Source organism: Tyto alba, unplaced genomic scaffold (genome assembly GCF_018691265.1).
Source record: "Tyto alba isolate M040663 unplaced genomic scaffold, T.alba_DEE_v4.0 Super-Scaffold_26, whole genome shotgun sequence".
In the NCBI taxonomy this organism is placed as follows: Eukaryota; Metazoa; Chordata; class Aves; order Strigiformes; family Tytonidae; genus Tyto; species Tyto alba.
Window position 1 is genome coordinate 2,618,397 of NW_024881300.1, and position 21,791 is coordinate 2,640,187.

The 21,791-nt window shown below is 46.8% G+C and overlaps 1 protein-coding gene across 4 annotated transcripts in view; it reads right to left on the reverse strand.

Moving 5' to 3' along the window:
• The window catches only part of WDR59 (WD repeat domain 59), a 50,588-nt gene extending 28,855 nt beyond the window's left edge, over positions 1 to 21,733 (reverse strand). The window contains exons 1-11 of one of the 4 annotated variants that reach the window (XM_042797817.1): positions 21,592 to 21,733; positions 17,463 to 17,512; positions 15,585 to 15,720; positions 10,987 to 11,072; positions 9,989 to 10,069; positions 8,007 to 8,044; positions 5,893 to 5,981; positions 5,343 to 5,459; positions 4,282 to 4,359; positions 3,090 to 3,246; positions 1,313 to 1,392 (exon numbers count right to left, since the gene is read on the reverse strand). In XM_042797817.1, coding sequence (XP_042653751.1) covers positions 1,313 to 1,392; positions 3,090 to 3,246; positions 4,282 to 4,359; positions 5,343 to 5,459; positions 5,893 to 5,981; positions 8,007 to 8,044; positions 9,989 to 10,069; positions 10,987 to 11,072; positions 15,585 to 15,720; positions 17,463 to 17,512; positions 21,592 to 21,645 — 966 coding nt within the window. In that variant the 5' untranslated portion in view covers positions 21,646 to 21,733. Of the gene's footprint in view, positions 1 to 1,312; positions 1,393 to 3,089; positions 3,247 to 4,281; positions 4,360 to 5,342; positions 5,460 to 5,892; positions 5,982 to 8,006; positions 8,045 to 9,988; positions 10,070 to 10,986; positions 11,073 to 15,584; positions 15,721 to 17,462; positions 17,513 to 18,217; positions 21,312 to 21,352; positions 21,540 to 21,591 lie in introns of those variants that run through there. The other 3 variants (XM_042797818.1, XM_032987505.2, XM_032987506.2) reach the window with 3 other exon arrangements.
• Positions 21,734 to 21,791: the final 58 nt, after the last annotated feature.

A 21,791-nucleotide genomic window follows, 5' to 3' on the forward strand; every position in this document is an offset into this window, starting at 1 on the left:
GCACCAAGGTTTTCAGGGTAGTAACAAGAGTGGCTGACTGCAAACAATCACAGAAGGACCTTACAGGAGTAACTATATTAAAATGAAAGACGAACTTTGGTTCAGGTAAATATAAAGCAATGCACGTAGGGGAAAAAAACCAGCAAGTTCGAGCTGACTGAGGGAACAAGACATAGAAGCCAGACTAAGCTGATGTTTCCATGAAATTATTCCTGACAATTCAGAAAACAAACCAAGTACTGAGGATTCTTTGGAAAGAACAAAGCTGAGATCCCCATCTCCAGAAGTATATAGTAGAACTGAAAACAGTTGTGAAAGGCAAAGGGACAATCAAAGTTCTCACACAAATGATGAAGTAAATCAAGACCTTTTGACTTGAAAATGGAGCCAGCTGAGGAGGGATATGATGGAGGTCTACAGAATCAACAGTAGCACAGACAAGACGGCTGTTCATTTCATTTTCAATGTAATGAAAATAGCAGGTTGCAAAATGAACAAATGAAAGGAGCTGGTTTTCCACACAACATGCAGAAAAGCCATGAAATTCCTCGTTGATAGGATGTTTAAGATGACAAAAATTTGCACAGGTCCGAGAAAAGACAGACAAAATGGAAGTGAAACTCATCAAGTTCTGTCAAATAAAAAGATGCCAGACTCAGTAAGCCTCTAAGCTGCAAACTGTGGGAGGCTGGCAGGGTGTTTCAGAGAAACATCACTCCATACTTGCCTCACTCTTATCCCCTTTCAAGACACCCACAGCTGAAGGTGTGAGGGGGCAATATGGGTCATTATGGCCATGTGAACCGCTGGTCTGACCCAGCACAGTTGTTCTAGTAAAAGCATCAGCAAGCTGTAACTGCTGCCAGACAGCAGAACAGGATTCACACTGCCTGAGCCAGGCTGAGGGGCAACGGAAACAAGGGGAGCATGTGAAGGGCACAATCCCTACATTTACCTGATACCTAAAATGCCAAGGAAGAGTCACACAGTCTTGCAGCCACAGAGATGGCATCTTCAGAGGCACTGTAACTGATCTCCACCTTGCCCAAACGACTTGTATGCTTACTGTTATACAACAAAGCGGCCTTGCACTTCCACAGAAGGTTTTGAGGCGCCGACAGAGAGAGGCCTCATCACAGGTCTCCTTCAGGATGTTTCTGGGCTGGAGCTGAAGAGGGAAGTGAAGCGGCAGCTGGCTGATGCATCTGAAGCTCTAGGATATCAGAGGAGTGACTGGGAGTGCAAGGAGAGGGAGGTGAATCCAGCCTGTAAGAAAACTGCCTACGGTTCAAGAGCAAAAGTGTTTACGTACCCTCTGCAGCTGAGAGTCAATCCGCCACATTCGCAGAGTCTGATCGCGGGACCACGTAACCAGCTGGTAGTCTTTAGAACCTAAAAAGGACAGAAACAACTTATAGACCCAGCTGAAAGCAAAGAATATCTCAGTCCCGCGTTGAGTGTAAACAGATGCAGGCAAGCCAGCAGGGAGATCCAACGGATAAGGCACTAAACCAAAATGCAGAGTGAGTCTTTTTCTGTTTTGAATTGACCTAGGTGCACCAGCCTTTATGTCTCCCTGCACCACAGATACCACACCTCTAAATGGGGTATAATTTACAGGTGAAAAAGCACAAAGTATAATGAATGTGATGCAAGTTTTCCAACTAGGAATGAACAAGATCTACTACAATACTTAGAAGAAATAATATAATTGAGAAACAGATTTATTTTTATGATAACTGTAAAGTCAAGAAATCTTTTACTTCAATGTATCTGTTCCAAGGTGCATATGTTTTAAAACATTTTTAAGCTACGAGAATCTGGTTCTGCCCTCCCTCTTTTTCCTTCTGAAAGATTTGGATGATGCCAAGACAAGTTCAGGCTGTAATGAAATACATCTAACCACATACTGTCTATCAACCGATAACAGTACACAGACTTACTTATGCCCACATTTAGGCCTTGTGATACAGTTTAAGTTTCCCCTGTCAAACAGCTGCTATGCTTAAGAATATGCTGCTGCACAGCTGCTTCCTACACCCCTCTGCTGAGGCACAGGGGCTGTCTAAATACAGCACAGCAGACTGCAGGAGCAGATCTGTGCTATCTTGGTTGTCTCTGCATTGAAGCTGACTTGGAATGCTCCTATGACTGATTTATGCTGCTCAAGACGAGCCCGACTTCCAGCCCTGGATATATATCTATTAACTCAGCTAAGACAACACAACTGTGGTTCACACCTGCTTGAATGTTCATTCACAGGCTGTCTTAGACTGCGCCTCCAGATCCTAACACGGTTCTATATAGCTCTCCTCTTTTTGAAAGAGGAAAAGCAAGGCATAGAGAAGAAAGTAACTTAACTGAATGGCCCCAGCAGCTGGTGGCAGAGGGTTGGACCAGAACTTTTACTGCAAAAGCCGTACCACAAGTGACACCGAAACCAGACGTGCGTCTTCTGTCGATGGCAGCTGAGGTGCTGGAAACAAAGCTGTGCTCTGCGTGGTTACCCAACCTCTAATATGGAATCTCCTATATTTAGCTGGAAAGTTTAGTCAGGACTGAACTCTAACAGCAGCCTCTCTATCCCACGCTCTTCCTCCCCTGCCTTTGCAAGCACACTGATAAGGTGGGTTCACTGGGTCTGTGGTCTGGGATATGCTGGAGGCTGCTGATGCAGGCGGTGATGTGAGAGGTTAACTGGTTAGCCTGCAGCTCTGAGCAGGGGGAGGGTGCCTGCAGCCGTGCACCAATCTAATAGTTTGTACAATTAATTTGAAAGATCCATTTAAAAATAGACTCACAGGAGAGTGGAAGCAATTAGAGTCACCGCTGAACCATTCAGCATTTGGTAGATTTGCTTTGTTAGCATGGAAACAACAGGGCAACGCTTCTGTGGGCACTGCCATAAACCAAGGATAAAACAGCTGTAGCTTGAGGGGGGGCAGGAAAGTAGGTAGGAGCTAATCCAAGGAAAAGCAAGAGTCGAATGGCGATAGCATAAGCACCGCAGCCAGGAGCCTGGCCTCTACACCCCTGGTTACCCGATGGCTGCAGGACAGGGGAAAGAGCACATCCAGCCCTGAACTCACCTTCTTTCTGCTTCCTCCACTGAAACTCCAGCACCACGTCATCATGTCCCACAAAAGTGTGGACAGGCGTGTTCAAGTCAAAGACATTCCACAGGAGGAGACTGTTCTCCCGACGGAGTTGGGGGACCATCACTGTCACCAGCCCATTGCTGAAAGGCTTGAGAGAGAAACACCCTTCCAGTTAGCCTTGGGGAGTTATGCTCCCCTGCTGGTGTTATCATACTCTAATTTTTACCTTTTCCCACCAACAAGAACGCGTGTGTTTTAAAGGAGATCAGCACAAAACAGAACCAGGCCTAAAACTGGGAGGGTCCAAGGCAATTGCTGTACAAAACCACTGTCTTACAAAGGATGAGGTAGTACACCGAGATATTCCGTGCAGCTCACTTGAGATTAGTGATTTCTTTCTGCAGCTTCCTCACTTTTCAGCTGTGAGGCTGGAAGGATTTCACCACTGACTTTTCACATGGGATCCTTACTGAAGTTTGCCTGGAGCTGCAAGAGCTGTTACGTGGGAACCAAACCCCAGCAGCTACTCAGGGTCACGATGCTCAGAGGAACACTGGAACCCAGGCCTACACTCCCCACCACAGGGATAGGAAAGGGAATCAAAGATTCAAGGCACAGCACTGGCTTCAGGCCACATTCAGATGTCTGGGGAAGAGAACAGATATGACTGATGTTAAGAGCCTTAGCTTCACATGGCTGGGTGCTTGCTCTATAAAAGGCAACAGTTCTTGGATTTGATATGCTGTAAGAGGCCACTGTGGCACACTTAGAAACCTTGGGAGTAGAGGAAGCACTCGGGGAGGGAGGAAGACTGCTGCATTCCTCTGTGCAACAGGTACCAATACTGGAGCTGAGTGGAAAGACAGGACAGCGAGAGCAGCAGCCCCTTTCCAAGTCTGCTGCTCCCAGAGCCAACCACCTGCACCTGGGTTTTCACCCCCCAGGAGGATGATGCCCAAGACTGGGATCTCACACTGCTAGTCATTCCTCCTCCTGAGTGCCCCCCATGGCGGGTGTTGTTTTTCTAGACCTCTTAAGTACCAAGACAGATTTTTAAAATCAACTTAATAACGTCCAGCAGTAGGACTGGTGAGAAGCCCTTCAGCAGTTCTTCTTTACTTAATGTTGCTTTGTGCATTTGCTCTCACAGCACAAGTGGGGCTGGTGGGAGTTTCTCACTCACTGTGTATCTTGCCTTCCAGACGGGAACCTGGCAGGGAAGGATATTCAGGTATTTCCGAGGCTGACGGTAATCCCAGAACTTAAAAAAAAAAAAAAAAAAAAAAAAAGAAGACAAGCAAAGGCAGGAGTCAGCAGGCTATACTTTCAGGTTGCAGTTTTCCATGTGGCTTGCAGATATAACAGAGCGAAAAACATGCCAGGGTGCCCACAGCATCATTGGTAATCCCATTCATTAGCAGCAGAGATGGCCCCAAAGGACAAATATCAAGCTATCAGCATCTGGCAGCATCCCTCAGATAACGAGTGACTTGGGGTCATATTCACAGTGATCATAGCTTGAGTAATTAGAGCAGGGAGACAGGCAGCCTGCTCGGGCTTTAAGAGCTACAAGGTACCCTGCAGGCTCCCAGCCAACGTGCCAGTCCAGACTGGAGGGAGGCCCACCCTGCTGTTACTGCTAATTTTGTAATGAAGAATCTAACCTTTTGCTTTGCTAGAATACACATCAATTGCATTTGCCTCAGAGCTTAGCTAAATGTGAATGAACTCCATTTGGCTGACATACAAAGCACGCTATCCCCCCCCCCCCCCCCCCCCCCCCCAGGTAAAAGGTGCTGCATAACAATGCTTACAGGCAGTCTCTTATTGATAACCCAATTTGACATGAGTTTGTGAACACCATGGGCTGGAGTACGTCTCCCCACAAGTTGCTGTAATCAGCCTGAGACTGGCAACACCACATTCTCGGGAGAAGGCTCTTCTGGCATGTCTGGCTAGCTCCTTTCTGGCAAGCAACAGGCAGAGGCAGTTGTTTTCAGCTTCAGTACTGCCCAAACCACCACAGATATGTGGCAAACATATGTGCACACATCCTGTAGCGACTTCTCTGCCTGTTCTGTAAGCGCATCCCTGGCTCAACAAACACAGGCTGCCAGAAACAAAAAAATAAGACTCCAGGCCTTGCCAATAGCAAGCACTCCCCAAGACTTTAGCAGTAGTAGAAGGAGATCTGCTCCACCATCCTGACATCTCCCAAGCAGACATCCCAGAAGCAACACTTACCCTGACAGAGTTGTCCTGGCTGGAAGTGGCCAGCGTATACTCATTGTCAGGGTGCCAATCCAGACCGTGGATTTTAGAAAGATGAGCTGCCAAGTACTCTACTGCAGTGCTGGGTTTCTGCAAGGAAAAGACATTTTACTTCCAGTTCTTCGGCATAAAAAGAGACACTTTAACAAAGGCAAGAAAGGTAGAACACAATCCTGCTGGGGAAAGGCAAATAGCTCAGGAAAAGTAGTTGAAGCAAGGGTTCTGTGAAGGTGTGGCAAATTCCAGTCACCAAGTGCAGTCCTGACCAATACTTTATTGTCAGTAAAAGTTAAGTACTATGAGATCAAAAGCAAAATGGTAATGGGCAGTTTCTGGGGAAGAAGTCTATCTACATGCTCTCTTCAGGTTCACGGGCTCCCAATTCTCTCTAGTTTAAACAAACACACAAGAGAGATCTGGGATAAAGTAGTACGTTTTTCTCAGTATTTATCTGCAACCAGAGGAATGTCTGTATTGGGTAGGTGGGCATATGCACAGACTGCTCAAAAAACCCTCGGCTTACCCTTTTGTCCCATATTCGAACATCCCCATCGTGGCTTGTTGCTAAACAGTTGGCATTTTTCTTGTTCCATTTCACCTGGGAAGCTCCAGCTGCAGCACAAACAGAGCAGGTCAAAACAAGCAATTAAAAAGTAAATGGCACAGCAGACCCCTGACCTGGGCTTAGAGCTGCTCTTCCGAGCACAGGAAAGGCAGCTCAGAGGAAGGATGTCCCAGAAGCCAGCATGAAGGATGGCATGAAAAGGATTAACTCCTGATTCCTCAGCATAGTGTTTGTATCCTCAGGACTGCAAAGCAAGTGTTTCAGTTACATGCCTAGAGATCTTCATCACAATTTCTTGCCACAGGTTGTACCTGATTAAAACTCAAGACCATTAGCTCAGATGGAGCAATTTCCTCCAGACAAGAACTGCAGATTCATCACCTCCCTCCCAAAAGCCCTTCTGTTTTCATTCAAGTTATTTCTAGCTGCTTAAGGATTGATTCATTTGTCTCCCCAACACCCTCTATACTATCTGATGCTATACAGGGAACCAGTGTTATTGATCTATTATTAAAACACAGGTGTAGGAGAAGGCTGCAGTGCAGGTGGACGTTGTGTCTGGCCAGCTGGAGGTAGACTCACTGGGTAGACCAGAAGGCCTCACTGTCAAAATACACAAAAATCAAAGACATCAATGGCATTGTATAGAAACTGGGTGATGGTCCAGATATGGTTATATACAATACCACAAGGGACTCAGTTGGGTGCCTAAAATCAGAAGATGGGTAGTTATTTCTAGTAAGAAGTAAAATACAGCTTCGTTTGACGCAGGTTGTTCAGCTATTGTAAGAGAAATACATGTTCTGTTCATCCTGTTCATGTTCGGAATAACTGCCAGTATTTTCAAAACATTTTAAGCTATTGGAAAGGTGACGTCCATGAGACAGCTAAACAGATCTCAGTTTGCTACTATGCCTCACCTTCACTACCCTCCTCCTGCTGCACAGTGAGCAGATTCATTGTGGCAACCCAGCAAAAAGCTAGTCCAGGGGAAAAAAAAAGCTGCAAGTAGGCTGCCAGTCGATTGATTCACTCACTGAAGGGTACACAAACATCTGGACCGGCGCTAAACAGCATCAGGCACGGGAGGAAGGACACTTTCTGGGGAGTTAGCTGCTGGGCTGACTCAGCTGACCCATGAAACCTCACCCCAGGCACCAGAACCAAAATGGTGCTTCTCTCCGATTCTCTAAGGTTTTTGCATCGCTGTGATAGAGAGGTTTGCTGGCTGGGAGGGGAGGGGGAGCCACTGCAGATGTGTAGCCTAAGGAGATTGAAGCAGCAGAGCATAAGAGATACGTGTTATGAGAACTGCTGTAATACTGGGGATGGTAACTCAGGAAAAAGGACGTTTTGCTCATCATCTGTACCCTGCCCAGTTCCAACACGCAGCCGGGGAGGACTGACACCCAGCACCTGCCAGCAGGCAGTATTACAAGCGGCTGGACAGTCGCACTGCCAACAGCCATGACAAGTTCCTTTCCAGAGCAAGCATGGCCCAAAGAGAGCACCTTCGTGTCACCACTGCAGCCTCCTGCACGTCAAAGGAGCCCCGGGGAAGCAGATACAGCTGGTTAATGTACCCATCCCCTCAGTAAATAAGGGGGCAGGCTGGCAGTCAGCAGCATTCGACATCACTGCCTGGGGTGCAATTTAGTTTCTCAGCTGATTCAATCAAACATAAAAGGACATGGAGAAATTGCAGACAGGCAACACAGGACAAACAGTATCAGCAGGGTGGTTAAGCAGGGAAGAAGCTGTGTCTAAAAAGCACAAATGCCATGTGACTCTCCACCAATTTCAGGACAGCCAGTCCAAGAACCACCACTGCCCACCATGCCTGGGAACCTCCAAGGGCTCCACATCCCCTCTGGATTCTGCTCCTCTAAAAGGAGATGTGAACTGGAGCCTCTCAGCCTGCTCCTACGTGGGACAATCACACATGGTGGCACTTTTGTACTCTGCCATGTGTACCCTTGGAGCACGAAGGGAAGGAGGAATACCAGCAGGGGCATACAACACTAAATGTAGGCATTAAACAAGCCTATATCACACACACCTCCCATACTTACCGACTGCAGAGAGGGAGACCGTAGGCTTCCTGGTGTCTCTGAAACACAACAAAGCTAATGTGAGCACCCATGGCACAGCTCAGCAGGTGCAGCCTCCCCAGTGAGCTCCTTGCTATTCCAGGACTAATTTTATTGCTGCCTCTTGGGAGCTAACACACCTTCTGCTTACCAAAATACACCACGTTAAATGGAATAAAGAAAGAGGTGACCAGCTGGAGGACAACAGCCATCCTATCTTGCCACCACATACAACAGCAAGTTGAGGACACAGGATGGAGTTGGAGGGGCCTAGAGGGAGGAGAAACACGTGCAAAGTGTGGCATGTTGCAACTGGCAGGCAAGGAAACCGGGCTCCCAAAGTGTTGTTGCAGGAAGCAACAAAACAGCCTTTCCCAGGAGGATTAAAAGGAACAGAGCTGAGGAAAAACTCAACAAAAGCCACTGATGTGTTTGTCAAGTCTTTGCAGACCCTGATTCGAGGCAGATGGAGCAGTGACTTCAGAGCAAAGACTTCATGTCTAGCATGTAACAACAAAATTAGGAGGAAATAAGCCCAGCTGTGTGCAGACTCTACAGACCAAATTCTGCGGTGGCAGAAGCCAGTGTGGCACCATGACAACTCCTAGCAGCTGGGACATGGATCAAGGCAATAATTTGCTCCTTGACCTTGCGTCTCAGGAATTCACCTGCCCTTTCACAAAAAACACCAGCGAAAATAAGGAATATTGACTTCAGCTTTCTGTGTTTGCTGAAAAGCAGAACATTTTCTGGAATGGACTGCACCTCTCCCTCTAAGAATTTCTGCCTAATCAAAAAGTTATTTTGTATGAAGAATTAAGTGGGGAAGTTCCAGGTGCCCTTACCGCAGGGCTACCTCCCTAGGGTTTCACTAGAGACAGCTGCTTCAGCAGGATGTTCATTTGCTGGAGGCCAGCAGCCCCAAGACCTCACTGCTCCAGCAAGCTCAGAGACTTTGCTAGCACGAGTGGGATGTAGAGGGTAGTCATAGACTGCCCAAGCAAGCACTTCTGGAGAAGTGATACACGCAGACACAAAGTGATGGAAGAGTAAAACAGAGTTAAAGCAGGGCTTCTGTTAACAACCTTCAGAGAAATCTATTTTTTGCTTGGTGCTAAGATAGTATCGCAGGAAAACACAACCAGCAGTTATTGTCTCTCTATGTCTTTTCATTACACATTAATAATATATTGCCATTCTCAAGCACCATTTAACCAAGGATCTAAGTGCTTCACAGGAGCTAAACAAGCCTCAGGGTAGCCTGGTGCAGTGGGGTTATGTAATTATCCTCCTATTATAACTGAGGAAGGGAGGCAGAGAGGAACACAGTGACTTGCCGGGGGTCATAAAGAGTTGCTGTATACCCAGCAAGAGAACCCAGCAGTCCCCGTGCCAGCTCCCTGCTTCTCAGGTGTAAAATACGGGGTTTCAATATTGATGGTTTTGGAAAGATCCGTTACCCTGAAATTACTCATGATAGAAAGCACCAGGAATCAAGGGAAGGCACAAACAGGAAAAGGTTCCTGAATACCACTGCCAGTCTTCCCACCGAGAGAGAGCCAGCAACAAGGGCTGAATTTAGTAGAAAATGGCTGCAGGATCATGAAATGCTGCTCGTTCACTTAGCTAAAAAACCCAACAGGCTGAGGATCACCCTTGGGTTCCAGGAAAAGCTCTCGAGGAAAGATGTGAAAATGAGTAGCGAGTGAAGCCTGTTGGCATTATTTTCCAATCAGAAGCGTGACCTGTGGCTTAACCATACCACTCTACCATCCTTCATTGCCTCTGAACTGGCTTGAAAATAGGGAACAGAAGCCATCTTTGAGATTATGGGAAGCAGATAAAGCCTCTGCAACCACGGCTGAAGAGCAGCACCCATCAGTGCATGCTTTGCCCTGCAAGCTGCTAATTATGGAAAGGAGTCCGGTGATTTCCCCGCAGTGCAGAAACATACTGATTCTTACTTGATGTCCCAGATGTAGATGTATGTGTCCACAGAACTGGTGACCAGCAGGTCTGGCTCAAACACCGCCCAGTCTAAGTCACTGCAAATGCAAAATCATAGTAGGTCAGCAGAGAGAAGCAGACAGTTTGCATCAACTTCTCACAAGCCCCCAGTACATTTCTCCAACAAATTCACGGCCACTCCATGACAACTGCTGAAACTTTTTAAGTGAAAAGCAAGATCTTAATCATTTCTCTAAGTAAATTCCAAGAAGCAATGAAATGCTTCTAAGGAAATTCCAGTGAAGCATCCTCCTAGCCCTGAACTTCACAGCCGTTGTGTGTGTGCTCTTTCCTCCCCAGTAAGAGGGACACTGTTTCAGCAAGGTCCCAGTTACCCTGCAATCTCAGCATCAACCCCTCACTCTGGGATGCCTTCCTGTTGGGCTCACCAGGTGCACCTGGGACACAAACAGCCTCCAGTCAGCCATTTCAAGGGTTGCAATTACTTTCCACAGTTGGGAGCTGGAGTGAAAACAGTCCTTCACCTGTATTTCCAGCCCAGCACTAGAATACATCCCTAGAACCAGAGGCAGAAATCTCCCCTGCGCCACCGTAACACGCAGTGAAGTTGATCTTTGGGATTACCTGCTTTAATTAAGCTGCTATCACAAACACACACAGCTAGAATTCAATTTAACAAACATGCTGCTATCTTTTTCCCAGATTATGGTTGCTGTTCATTACAAGGACAGCAGCCTAAGGCAATGACACTCTGAGCCACCCAAGGCTAAAGTTGATATATTGGGGGAGCCGTGAGAGAGTAAGCTGCTTCCCATCTGATGTCATCTCCAAATGGGAAGGCAGGACAGAGAGGCAGACTGTATGGTCCAGAAAAGTAAGTAAAACCAGGCTCAGAGCAGAGCCTGAGCACAGCCAGGACCAAAACATTCAGCTTCTAGAAAACAACCCATTGTCTTCCACTCAGCAATGCACAGAAGCTACACTTCTTCCTCACCTGATCACACGTGTGTGTCCCTGCAGTGATGTGCAAACTTCACCATTACCTTCCTTCCATTTATACAGGTCAACCCGCTGATTGCTCTGAAATTAGATGGAAGAAAAGAGGTAGTGTCAGGCAAACAAGATATGACAGGAACACATGTGTTAGGACCAGGTTCCCTTCATTTTGAACAACCTCTGTTATCAATGAGTCACACTGTGATTAACAACGTCCTTGCCGAAAGCAGGAGAGCAAAGATGACCCTAAAGGCTGTAAGGACTCTCAAAAGCTTACACTTTAATCACACCCACTTAAAATTGGAGATAAACAAGAATGGGAGGAAAAAAGTCACATTGCAAAATGTTTCCATGAAATGATGCTCTCAGAGCTTTAATTTCCTAACAACATACTGTAACTGCAGGCAAAAGGCAGCCAAATTCTCTCTGCAGGAATATCCTGCCAGTCTGTTCAGATTCACAACTGGAGTTTTCAGTGAGGGGGATGATGGATCACCGCTGGTCCTCCTCAACTCTCCCTTGATTCCCATCTGGGATAATCAGGGCCATTGCCAAACATGAACAATACAGTCTAATGGCTTCAAGGTCACCTCCTCAAGGGTACTTCCATCCTTGCCAGACCAGGAAAGAAGCCTTAAGTGCTTATCACTAACTGTAAACCACAGAAGCAAACCAGATGAATCAATGACAATGTTATTTAGGGCTTCTTCACTCATTCCAGGAATAAATTCTCCCCCAAGTGCAGCCACACACAAAGTTACTTCAAACTAGTTATTGTGCTTTAAGCTCACGTTCTGCCTCAGCCAACGTTCACTTCAGCCCAGGTCGACTCTCATCTTTCTGGGGCAGGAATTGCCTTTTTGGGTGCATATATAGTACCGAGCACAGTGGGTCTTGGGTGATGACTGGGAATTCATGTCGATTTTGCAAAACCAAAAGTAACATTACTTCAAAATTTCATCTCATTAGCCTCTTGCTTTCAAACTTACAGGTAGATGAGGGAAAAGATAATAAAGACTTACTTTATGTTTTTTGTGACAGGTTTCTTTGGTGATGTCTTGGGGTTTTTTTTTTTACCCCAAAGCTGCTTCATATGGATTTGAACTTGCAGATGGATAAAACACTCCAGCTTTCCCTGAAATGGAAGGTCTCCTCCCAGCTCAGCAATAATATATGGCATTTCCCTAATAGCTCACAGCAGGACTGCACAAGAGCTTGGGGCAAGGAAAACTCTGCATGTTTCTCATTGACAGAAGGATTTAAGGGGGTAGAGTGAAATTACCCAACAGGATTTGTCCAGGTCTCGAGAGTTGTTGCTACAAGATAAGGATCACCAAAAATTTCTCAGACTCTTAGCAGGGCATCTCACATGGAAAGTGTTGCCCAGGTGTGGGAGAATGACAGTTCCTCCCACCACCATTTTATAAAAAAAGCTGCTTCTTGTGATAAGTATCAGTATATGCTTCCAACAATTTCATCACCCTCTTGTTCAAGCATTTGTGACCACACAAAAGAAGTAACAAGGATCTAGGATGGAAAACAATGGCATTTCTGAAACAACAGCTTACAAATCCTCAGAAATGTGCTTGAGCCAGAGGGCAGACACAGCCAAGCACAGCAAGGGGACATGTTTCAGCTCTTCTGAAAATAAGCTAAAAAGATAAGAAGCCCTTATCCAAACAGAAGGACAGACTTCTCCTCTGCCTGCACCACTTTCAGTTACTGGCACTGCAAACCAAGTGAAGCTGTTGGCAAACAGAATGGTGGCCTTTTACACTCCCTTCCCAGCCACCGGGATGCAGAGGGACAGGAGCCTCAGGGCTGTCTACAGCACTTGCGTGGTGTACCTGAACAAATGACGACCTCAGCAGTGGACTTATGAGGGACTGACAGCCAGCTTGAGTCCAGAAGGAGCAAATCACATCTTCGCAGTGCTGAATCCAAGCTGATTTAGCCTTCCCAATGCATCTTTGCCGCCTTAGGTATGGCCCTCAAACACATCCACACTGCCTCCAGACCTGACCTGGGACACACAGACCTGAGCACACAAAAAAATCTGCGTTCTGCTTCTAAGACAGACAAGCTAAATTCTAGTTTGTCATGGTTTGAGCCCAGAGGGCAACTGAACACCACGCAACGGCTCACTCACCCCTTCCCCATTGAGAACGGGAAGGAGAAAGTAAAGCAAAAGGCTCGGAATCAGGAATTGAGATAAGGACAGGGAGGGATGACTCACCAATTGCAGACATAAGCAAAAGGGGAAGAAAAAAGAACATAAATTTAATTGAGACACTAATAACAACAACACTTAACAGAGTAGGACAGTGAGAAACATAACCACATCTTAGAAACACCTTCCCCCCACCCCTCCCTGCTTCCTGGGCTCAGCTTTGTTCCCGATATCTCTACCTCCTCCCCCTCAGCAGCGCAAGGGCAGGGCATGGGGGGTGCAGTCACTCCTGCCACTTCTTTCTCCTCAGGGGGAAGACTCCTCGCATTCTTCCCCTGTTCCAGCATGGTTCCCTTCTCACAGGAGATGGTCCTCCACAAACTTTCCCCGACACGAGTTCTTCCCACAGGCAGCAGCTCTTCCCAAGCTGCTCTGGCATGGGGCCCCCCTGTGTGTTGCAGTCCTCCCAGCGCTGACCTACAACAGCAGGGGCTTCTCCCCTCAGAGTCCTGGCCTTCTTTGGGCACAGTCAACCTGCTCCAGTGTGGGGTAGTCCAAAGGCCACGGGTCAGTGTCTGCTCCACTGTGGACCTCCATGGATGGCAGGGTGGGTGGCCCTGCTGTCTCACCATGGGATACAGGGATACTCTGCTCCAGCTCACCTGCCCCTCTTCCTCCTCTCCTCTTCCACTGACTTCGGTGTTTGCAGAGGTGTCATCCTCACAACTCCTCCTCCCAGGTTCCCCTTCTTAAACACGTTATTGCAGAGGCGCAGCCACTGTCACTAATTGGCTCAGCCTTGATGCAGAGGCGGGTCTGACTGGGAGCCAGAGGAGCTTTGAGAAGCTTCTCACAGGGGCCACCACTGTAGCCCCCTTCCTTGCTACCAAAAAGCCCTGACTCACTCACTCAAACCCAGCACGTAGTCCTAGGATGGGGCTGCAATGCATGAGCACCAAAATGCCAGCCAGCTGAGATGGCTGGAAAGGAGGTATTTCTGACCCAAACTGGAAACGCTGCCTGATCTCATCTTGGGGATTCCTCACCTGATGTGCATCAGCAACTACGTCTAAATCACCACAGCATCTCAGCATCTTAGTTTATAAACAAGAGCAGCAAGGTTTGATGCCAGCTACACCTTGTTTCAGTCTGGAACAAGAGTTTCCCATGGGCAGCAAAAGGCAGGAGTGCTCAGAGCGGTGAGATGGGCACAGCTCTCAGCTCCCATTGCAGCAGGGTCTTGCTCAGATCAGCATTAACTGATCACTGGATATTGTCCTCAGAATGTGTCTGAAAAGAAGCTTTCCTGCTCTACTCGCAGCCTGCACAGCACATTCCTTATTTGGTTTTGATTTTCACCGACTGTATCCAAAAGTGGCACTGAAGAACACCTTTTTGCAAGTTTTACTAACTTCCTGTTCAGAAGCAGGCAGCTGCTGAAAGCACCTTTGAGATGTCAGTCATGTGCCAGAGCTGGGAGGAGACAAGCTGGGGAATGTCAGAGAGCAAACAAGCAGAAGCTCCCAACTGACAACACTGGTCCACTTTTAGACTGCTTTTAATTTCAACCGTAGCCAGTCCAGGAAGCAAAAGGAACAAAAATCCCAGGAAACCACCTTCAGTTAACTGTTTTCTCAAAAAAAAAAAAATAGATGAAACCTCTCCACCCTTGACTATTCCAGGACTCTCAGGCTATAAAAGCAGATGCAACATGGCAGCAAAGACACCTCACCATGAGAACAGTCTGCGCCCAGCCAGCGCCGGTTGCTGCAGCACTGTAGTTGATGGCTAAGACTGCCGCTAGCAGAAGCTCAGGGTGATCAAACTACAGAGCATGATAGATTGAGGATCAGAGCTAAAAACTGGACTCAAGGTTCAGATGGCCACTACTGCTTCTTCAGACCAACCTATTTACTTCTCCACACACGGAATAAGAACTCCTTGCAGACTTGGTCCCTGCCCATCTGCAAGCCTGGATTGTTACAGCAGTGAGACAGTATTGACTCGAGCTATTTACAGACTGCCTAGTGCACCACATCCCACCAGGAAGGCAGGGAGGTAAAAGCAAAGCAGCACACAGCAAGAAATTCAGTAAGTGCACAAATCTCATAACAGAATGGAAGTTACAAAGAGAGCACATCACTGCTTCCTTCCAGAAAAGGACCATGTGGATGCTCAATTTATTTGGCAAGGTGTTTTATAAAAGACAAGCAAGCAAAACTAGATTCAACACTGACTGACCAGTGACTGAGAGCCATCAAGCCAAACACCTCACTGGCAGTAAACGAGTTAGGCCTTGATCTTGCAACGTGACTTGCAGAAGCGTGCCCGTGCCAGCTCCGTCACCGCCTTCCAAGTCTGCAGAAGTCCACCCACCAAAGACCGGGGAAGGTGAGGAGTTTCAGCTTTTAAATGAGTGAACTTACCGAAGCTGCAAAGTAGTATGCATAGCTGTCATGCGGGTTCCACTGCACTGCCCCAATGTCCCACTTGCTCTGTCGGGAGATCTTTCGATGACCCTCATTTGGTGCATCCAGGTTGACTATGTAGAGGAAACGGCGGCTGCAAGACACACAGACACAAAGGGGCTGTATTGCACAGGACTGAGCTCAAAACCCCAAGCTCACGTGGGGCTCACAGCCTTGTGCCCAGTGGACTAAAGAGAAGCATCTGACAAGACAGATGAAAATATTATTCCCAAGAATGCTACATTTGACCGCATACATCAAAAAGGGATACATTAAAAGAAAAAAAAAAAAAAAGACACACTGAAATTAGACAGGATCTGCAAATGTAATGGGTAGCTCAGACCACAGAAAACCCCAGATAATTAGGATATAAAAGGAAGCCCTGGGAAATGGTGCAAACACATCCAAATACACGTTGCTGGCCTAATGCTGCAGCAGCAGAGCCGAGGTGGCTCAGGGCTGGGAGTCCAACACAATAGCTTCACAGGAGCCAGCTTCAGTTTGGAGAAGTTGCTCTGAGGAAGAGTTAATGAGCCTTGACACACATAAGATAATTCTACGTGGCTGCATCTTTCCACACCACAGTGTTTGGGGGGCTTGGTTCTGCAGACAGTACAAGTGCACCTGCACAGAGCTAGCTCAGCTGCAGCAGCTTATTAACGTGGGTGGACACAGCACTGCGCTGATCTGGTGATATTACTTACCTGAGCTAACCCTATATGCAGCAGAGATATATCTGCATGATGTCAAACCTGAGCTCATACATCCTGCTGGATGTGGTCAACTCCCCGCAAAGCTAGGCAACATATCACTCCTTCCACAGTGTGATTCATCTTACAAGCAAGATAAACAGCCCAGAAATAATTGTGAGCCAGCTGAACTCTAATGGAAGACCAGCACCAAAACATACTGAACCATATATAATGAACCACACCAGCATCATGTATGTCAGCGGTGTAGCAAGCACACAGCTGCTCTGAGCACTGCCAATTTTCCCAACAGAAGGAACATAAAGAACATTTTTGCTGTCTTTCCAGACCAAAGTCCTCAGGGCTCCCTGCTCTGAAAAGCAAAGATGCTGAGCCCTCTGTGGCTCTCACAGAGCTTTAAAAGAAAGGAGGCAAACCCTGAAGGGCTGCTGAGCATGCAAGAAAAGCTTGAAAAGCAGAGGGCCACAGTCCGGATGTTGAATTGCAGACAAGCTGTCCCCAACTTGCTGTTGGCCCAAATAAGCCAGCTGTGAAACCGGAGCGTAAGGAGGAAGAGGCATCAAGTTAGACCCAAACCAGCTCCTGAGCTGGTTACTCCTGTGCAGGGCTGCCAGACTAAGGGTTTACACAGAAGCAAGCAGGCCTCTGAGTTGCATCAAAGGACCCTGGTTACCCTGACAGCCTGGAGTCTATGGCACCTACTGCTCTTGTGGAGTATCATCCCATGCTGAACTAGCAGAGGAGCAGGTCAGAGAGCTTGGCTTCCCTGCTCAAGTACACCATGGGAATATTTGGGGCAAATTTTGTCTTAAGGAAATTATTTAATCTGTACTTTAAGAAGAACACAAACGGTACTTCACGATGCGCCACCTCTCACAAGTGGATTTGGGAAAGCACGTATCAGGAAAGCCACGACAGTATTTTATTGTGCTGCTGTTGCTGGTTTTCCACTCTGTATCCCATTGGAAATGTGATCCAGAACCCTTTTCATCAAGCCTTGAACAGAATTCAGCTGCACCTTTCTGAAACAATACACCAGCCCTTCAACTGAGGTCAGCCTGAAGGTTGCTGATTTGGCTCATGGAAATGACTGTCATACATTTCTAATGGGGACTGTCACACTCACCCTGAGAGTACTGCACGCTGTCCCAGGCAATCCACTGACATCGCCGTCGCCTGTTAAAGAGAAACAGAGAACAAAATTAAACTATACGTGTCAGGTCAGCTTCTCAGTCAAGCACACAGCTTTGGGGAGGAGTTCAGGAAAACCTGCCAGCTCATCTTCAAAGAATAAACTGCTATGATGAGAGTCAAGGCTGATATCTGCCAGGGATAGCAGAAGTAACGTCCCCTTAAAGAAGTGCAGATGGGCGATGCGGTGAAGCGGTTGATTTTGGGACACAGGATAGCGCACAAGAAACATCTTTGTTAGAGTAAACTGAAGACAAGACCTGGCAGACACCATTACAAGTGCTGAGACCTCGCTCCCTCCTCCCTGCTATGGCAATCACAGCCGCAGCCTTTCAATCAGCAATCTCTAATAATCCGTATTAATCAGCCTCAGCTCCTGCTCAGGAGCTTTCTCAGTCTCTCTCTCTCTCTCTTCCATTGCAGGGCCAGATTTAATTATATGTGTACGGGGAGACAGAAGTGCAACCATTTGTGTATGGCTGGTCTCCAAAAATGAGAGATGGCTAAGAGGTATCAGAATTTACCTTGGCGTTGCTTGTAAAGAAGGTAAGAGGTAACTTAAATGACACAAGAAGAAGAAAATAATAATAAAAAAAAGGCTGTTTGAACACTGTCTCCCCCACTTTTTATTCAGAATGGATTTGGCTGATCATCTTGTTTAATTGCCAAGAGAATAAAGGAAAGTCTTACTTGGAAAGTTGAAGAGTTCAGCCCATAAAGAGAGATATGATCTCAATGCAGCTTTTAGCATTCAGCGTACAAAATCAGAATATGCCCCATATTCTTCACACTAACTGCTGTCATCTTCAAAGCTACTTCTCTGAAGGCTCAGGATGTCTCTGCTGCTGTTCAGGATTCTGCTAAGTACTCTCAGCATGAATGTAACAAGATTTCAGGATGTCCCACAGCTACCACTTTTAAGCATCACTAAAACTAGACAGACAGTAAATGGCAATCCCACTCCATTTCAATCCGATTTGACAGAAGAATAACCATCACAAAACCCTAGTTTTTTCAACCAGGGCCCCATCCCCTGCTTGCAAGTACCCCAACTAAGGGAAAAACAGCATCACAGGCTCATTCTTCACTGGAGACCAAGGGTCCACACAGCAGAGCTACAAATGCCTGCAGAGTTTCAGCAGGAATCCGCAGGAAACCCCAGGCCTACATCTGTACCCCAACAAAGCTGAGTTTCACTGCTTTTGCTGTTCCTGAATCAACCCGCTCTGATTGCTTTTTCCTAGCTAACAAATCCAGTCTTCTGGCAAGGTTTTACTAGTCCTAAAACTAACGCTGTAAATAAAAAGCTAGTTTTAAAATCTCTAAATAGTAAAGAAATAATCCCAGCTTCCTAAATTTCACAGCACCTTGCAAAACAACAAAGTGGGTTACTAAATTTATAAAAAAAAAAAGCAAGCAGGAGAGGGAGGTTTTCTCTGATGATACAGGTTGCCCTTCTGGCGAATTAAAATGAGGATCGCTAAAGCCATTACTGGAACCAGAACTTTCTCATGTGGCGAAGAGCTAGTCAGCTGACATATTTCATACAGCTGTGGCCATCTTTCCTCAAGACAGGAAAAAAAAAAGGTCAATTTAAAGCGATTGATAATTTCATACAAGTTTATTTTTTCTGGTGTTGGCTCATAAATCCTTACAATCCTTGATTATAATAATGAGCATCAGTAAACTGTTTTTCCAGCCACCAAACATCATAAAACGTAATGAACAATTAGAACGAAGTAAAAAGCTTCACATGTCAGGCTGCTACTCTGGTGGGCCACAAATTAAGTCGTTTTATGGCAATAAACAGTTCCTTACAATATTAGTCTCATCTAGGCAACAGGAAAAAAAAAAAAAAAAACAAACAAACATCTGTTATTTAATGTGCTTGGTATATGGGCATGGCAGTCTCCACAGCACAACCTTCCAGAAGCGGGGAGTTGAAACTAAACAAACCAACCCTAGAGCAGTTTTAATCCTAAAACAATCAGGATAGCTAGAATTGCTGTTTATGGGTAACACTAATGTGAATAAGCACAGTGGGAATACCACGCATTTGAAAACCAGCTCTGAGCCCACAGCTCAGGCAGCATCTTCTCAGACTTCAAACGTCTACTTTGGTGTTTCCTTGATTTCTGATAGGCAAGCCAAGGAAAACATCTTTTCGTGTCTAAACTCCCATTAGTTTTGAATCTAGCTTAATTCCCTCCACCTGAAAGGCAACAGGCCAATCTGGTTTGATAAGGCTATACTGGTTTTCAAGAGCTGCAAACTCTTAGCAACGAATACCAGTTCCCTGCGTACCTAGCTTCTCATCTACACGTTTAGTTACTACAGATGGTACTATTCACCATTGGACGTGGTGAGCTTTACTCTCCTTTTGATAGCACAGCCTGCCTGTCAAAAAGCCTGTGGGTCACGTCTAAACCAGAAGAGTGCAGGGACTGTCAGCCTGTAAAGAAATATGACACTTGTAGGCAACACTGACCTCAAACTACCCAGAGACTTTCTGAAGTGTTACAGGTTGGGCACTGTATTTTTCACACAACATACTCTGGCACAGTGAATGAAGACAAACTGCAGTGCTTGCAGACATGCACGGGCTACAGATGCAACAGCTGCCCACTCTTTTGACTTTTGTTTCCATTTAAGTTGGTTTTGGGGTACGGATTTTGACAACAGCGTGGCCCACGGGCAGAGCTCAAACCTGGTACAGAATGATTACTGCCAAACTGTTTCAATTTCTCAAGCTCGGGTTTCCCATCTGCAAAAACGTTTGTGCACACACACTCCTAAAAAAAGCTCAAGCACAAACATATAGATGAGTTTAGCTTGAAGCAGTAGTCTAGCAGCCCCAGCAACTGAAGCTCTCTGGTTTCATACAAGACAGCAGGCAGGTCAGAATGGCTCTAGAAAGATCACACCAGAGTAAATCTAAGCAATCAAAATACCCGTGGTTAACCTCTCTGTTAAGGTATATGCCCGCACAACAGTGAAACTGAAACCAACTGCTGCAGAAGAGGATGGAAATGTCTGTTCTCTCCCCCCTCTGCTCCCACACACCAGTCATTATGAATAAGCAACCAAATCGTGAGGCCACATATCTCCTGAGCCAGATGCAACTTGAATCTGTGATCTGAGGAGACATACCTTTGTATCTCATTGCTGATTTCCCCAAAGCAAATCTTCACCAGCAGACAGGACTGCTTTAACATTTATTCCAGGAGGAAAACAAAACCAATATAAAGCTTTTGAGGTGTAAAACCAAAAAGCTTTGTGAGCTTACAGAGGGTAGGTTGGATGTAGCACACAGGATTCAGTGCCCCTGTTTGCAGTGGTGAATGCAGAGCTGACATTGCTCCAGCACAAGAGGGCAAACTAGAAGATAGGAGAGTTTCCATAACTCATTTTTTAATCTTTCTGCGTTTCCTGCTGAAGTAGTTCAGTTGATACACGCTATTGAGCTTTGCTAAGCAACTGCCAACGTCTTAAAACCCCAAGTTTTTTAGAATAGCTTCTAAGAAAACACACAACTCTGAGGGGAGTTGTCCTGTAACCAGCAACTTCAAAAACAAAAGCTGACGTTTTTGCTATATAAAAAAAAAAATCTAACCTGCTTTTCCCACTGATCAAGCACTACTCAACAATTTATATCGCAGCGAGAAAATAGCTATAATGGCCTCAGAGGAAAAATTAGGGAAGATGCGTGGGAAGTGGTAATATCTTCTATTAGGCCTGCCAATATACTTAAAAAAAAAAAAAAAAAAAAAAAAAAGCGAAACCAACCAGACAGAAAAAAAAAAAAAAAGGAACAAAAAAACCTACGAGATGTAATTAACACTAAAGTGTTTCGTGCGTTGTGGCGTTATCTCCGCGCAAACGGCTCCGAGACCAGCTCAGCCCCGTCCACAGCCGGCGAAAGGCCCCGCCGAGCCTGCCCAGGCCGGGCCCCCCCCCCGCTCCTCACGGGGCTGGCCGGGCCCGGCCCGGCCCGGCTCGGCCCCCCCCGAGGAGCCGGTGAGAGCGGGAACCCGCGGCGGCGTCCCCCCCCCAGCTCCCCCGACCTGGGCGTCGCGGAACTCCACCACCACATTCTCGCTGCTCCAGCGCGCCGCCATCTTGCACCGCCCCAGCAACCCCCGACGCCGCCGGGGGCAGGGGCAGCGCGCCTGCGCACACCGCGCGGGGGCGCCTGGGAAACGTAGTTCTCCCCCTCACCGCTCACCCTACACACACCCCCCACACCCCCCACCCCCCCCGGTGA